A 3,581-nucleotide genomic window follows, 5' to 3' on the forward strand; every position below is an offset into this window, starting at 1 on the left:
ATAAGATGTTATAAAGTTTGAAATGTGAAATTCTGGGGTTAAAATGCTAGGGAAATTAACTAACATCAAAATAGTATTAGGTTGAGGAACAACCAACAAAAAGAAGATCATCAGTGTAGTATGGGTGTGTTTGCACAGTGAGATATCATGGAAACCAAGGAGTACACTCAGTGGCAGGAAATGGGGAAGAGGGAGCAATCTGAATGAAACTAGTGGCAGTGGTGGTAATGAGTTAGACAGGGCAGTTCCAAACACACCAACTGAAAGATAAGTCAAGGTATTCCTTTCATATCCATTTAATCAAACTAAAGGAATTGCATATTTTAAGAGTTCTACTAAGAGTAGTACAGTAAGTAGGTTCACAGTTTCTAAAGTCAATTGGTCTTGGTCTCCGTAGAGATGATGTGGGGGTTAAGGAATAGTAAATCAGGAGGACAGGTTGCCACATTAATAGCACAGATGATTTTTAGAGGTGCTTCATTCTGTTAAAACTATTTTGTTTTTAACAAACCAATGTCTGTTAAAACATTTTGTTAAAAATATGTCCTTTTCATATATGCCCATAAAGAGTCTCAAATGTTACCAGCTATAGTTCACAAACCTGTAAGCTTTGGCATTGGTGCTTACTCTGGGCAGCGTCCCTCATGTGGGAGATACAGGAAGTTACAGGCCACATATATGGGGAAGGCCACCTCTTGGTTTTCCAGGTTCACTACCTCTAACTCTTGATCCTTTCTCAAGGAAAGCATCTGGTATTCTGTGTCCTTCCTGAAAACAGCTCTTCCAGCCCTGTCCAAGGAGGTCAAGCGCAGGCGGAATGCAACCTTTCTCTGACAAAGTAAGCTAACCCCCAGGCCATAGGACTTGTTCAGGGCATTGCACCGGAAAATGATGCGCCGGTTGGTATAGCACACCACCAGGTCCCAGCCGAAGTTGAAACCAGCCCATCGCCAACTGCACTGCTCATTTCTGCACAGCCGGCCCCCACACCGCATGCTGTTCCCCTGGAGATCAGACAGATAGATGTCTATGGGTCCAAGTTCCCTTGTCTGCTCAGCCTGGAGCAGTGCAAGCCACTGCTCTTTGTATACTGGGGTAAGCCATGCAGCAGGGATCAGGGCATCCTGGTCAATTATGTGTGCTGATGGCAAGTCACAGATTATGTAAGCAAGCCGCAGCTGCTGGAACACTGGCACAAAGTCTCTGCCCTGCTCAGTCTCCAGGAAAGGGGTGCCTTCTGACTCGCTCCTGGACCTGGTAAACCACAAATCAGCATCAGGTAATAAGGCTCTGTGGGAGCCCCTCCATGTTGGCTGCAGCTGCAGGAACATCCACTTTTTCAGCATGGTGTACACGTCCATCTCTACCTCCATAACCAAGAGCTCTGAAGAGGCAACGAGCTCTTTCATGAGTTCCGGGCTGACTTCTCGCAATAGCTCCTCATTATGCTGGATCATCAGGTTATCCAGCAGCCACTGGAGGCACATGGTCCTGATGCACTGGAGGCCATAACTCTCAGCAGAGTAGTAATAGCTGCACACAGTCTGGGCACTGACAGTCTCCTTCATCACCTCTCCACATTGCTGAATTAGCTCATCCATCTGCAGCATGCTGGCCGTGGCCAGGATGGCTACTACTCGTCCAGGTGTGATGAGCACGGTGTCTTGGTACAGAGAACCTAAAGTTTCATGCATCGCCTCCCGATCAATGTTGTCATCAGGCATCTGCAACTCTATGGTATTCATGGTTGTTTCCCGCCAAGCACCACTGAACATGCTAGCAAAGTACCCTGACTGGCATAAGTAGACCCTGTGTAAATTCCACTCCTCCCCCAGTGCACGGATCCGCACATCACTGTTTTCCCCTCTCAGGAAGAGTGCCTCATAAACCGACCCTGAACTGTCTCTGGCACACTTCCGGCGGGGCACTTTTGCGTGGGGACCTCCTGGGCCTAACTTCCGCTTGAGGCCGCCCTGACTGGTGGTGGGTCCGGCCTCCTCACTGTCCTCCTCCCTTGCCTCTACCACTGCCACTGCTACCTCCACTGCCTCCTCTCCAGCAGCACCTAGCTCTTCTTGGGCACGCCCCGCCCTGGGCCATAACATTCGACTGCTTAGTGCTCCCATTGACTGTACCTCAAGGCGGCAAAGGACACACTTCCTCACCAGGCACAGTTACCACGGGCACTAGCTCAGCCCAAAGTGCTGCCGGGTAGAGCTGACGTCAGATTTTACGTCACTTAGGACGCCACGCTAAGCCACACCCTATTAGGCCCAACCCAGTTGGACAAAGGTAACTCCTACCACGAAGACCACGTTGTTTAACTCACGCTCTGGGGCTTCTGTGGGTCCCTTCAAAGATTTATGTCAGAGCAGGGGCCCTTTTACATGATTTTTCCCCATTACTTTCAAGAACATAATTCATTCTTGTCCATCTAAAATATTTAGTGACCGTTCCCTTTTGGAGAAATACATATTGGTCTCAATTTTGTCCTCTTATTTAATTTTAAAAATTAGCTCATTACTTCAGACTGTGAAAAGATTTTCTGTGATAAACGTGGTAATTTCACCCCAGACTTTGATTTGCCACTTAACTTTTGTTTTTAAATAGCATTAAGTTACACAGCCAATTTCAACTCTTTGTATGTGTGTAAACCATCTGCTTTTGTGTTCATGTCTCTGTTTTCCATAGGCAGAGAAACATAGCTTTGGAGAAATCTTAAGTTCCCAGAACACCCTTTGGTTTTATTTTTTTTTTCCTACCTGTTTGAATATCTTGAACCCTCTCCGTATGGCACTTTCCCTATTTTTTTTTCCAAACAAAAACTCATTTTCAACATTTGAGATCTGGCTGAAAGACCAAGTTTTCTCACAACTTCATGGCAGAGATAGTCTTCCCTCAACTGTACTCCCTCGGGCTTGATTAGATCATTTTTAGTCTCTCTCTCTCTCTCTCTCTCTCTCTCTCTCTGCCTATCTTAAGGAGGCAGGACTGAAATGTGACTACAATTCAGTATACAAACTTTCTTCTGTTATGTCCCCTTCCAGTGGGGTCCCTGAGATAGATTTAGTAGTCTATGAAAAACAGAGGCTAGCAGTCTTAGAGCTCATGTTGAAAGATATAAGGGACCTAACAAGCAATGGCTTATAAAGGAGAAAGATGTAGATGGGATAGACACAGACATCAGAAAGTGTAAAGTATGGTACTGTTTAAAGGGTCTATACAGAGGTGCCTGGGTGGCTCAGTTGGTTAAGCGTCTGCCCTTGGCTCAGGTCATGATCTCAGGGTCCTGGGATCAAGCCCTGCATTGGGCTCTCTGCTCAGCAGGGAGTCGGCTTCTCCCTCTCTCTGCTCATGCTCTCTCTCTCTCTCAAATAACTAAATAAAATATTTTAATAAAAAATAAAGGGTCTATGTATAAGGAACACAAAGATGACATTGGAATTTTGATGAAAGATTTATCAATGCGCTACCAAAAAGAAAAATCTTTTCAAGAGGAAAATAAAGGGACGGGGAGAGAGTGTATATCCATAAGGTCCACAGGAGGTGCTCGCCGGGTCTCGACCACAGAATTTGGAAAT

The 3,581-nt window shown here is 45.9% G+C and overlaps 1 protein-coding gene across 1 annotated transcript; it reads right to left on the bottom strand.

Moving 5' to 3' along the window:
• Positions 1–623: 623 nt before the first annotated feature.
• LOC148106945 (germ cell-less protein-like 1) lies at positions 624–2,126 on the bottom strand. The gene has a single exon (XM_087860060.1). The coding sequence runs from the start codon at positions 2,124–2,126 to the stop codon at positions 624–626; it is 1,503 nt and encodes a 500-aa protein (XP_087716186.1).
• Between the last annotated feature and the right edge of the window lie 1,455 nt (positions 2,127–3,581).

The sequence above is a fragment of the Ursus americanus genome, chromosome X (assembly GCF_024610735.1).
Source record: "Ursus americanus isolate L20-20 chromosome X, mUrsAme1.1.p, whole genome shotgun sequence".
Classification (NCBI taxonomy): domain Eukaryota; kingdom Metazoa; phylum Chordata; class Mammalia; order Carnivora; family Ursidae; genus Ursus; species Ursus americanus.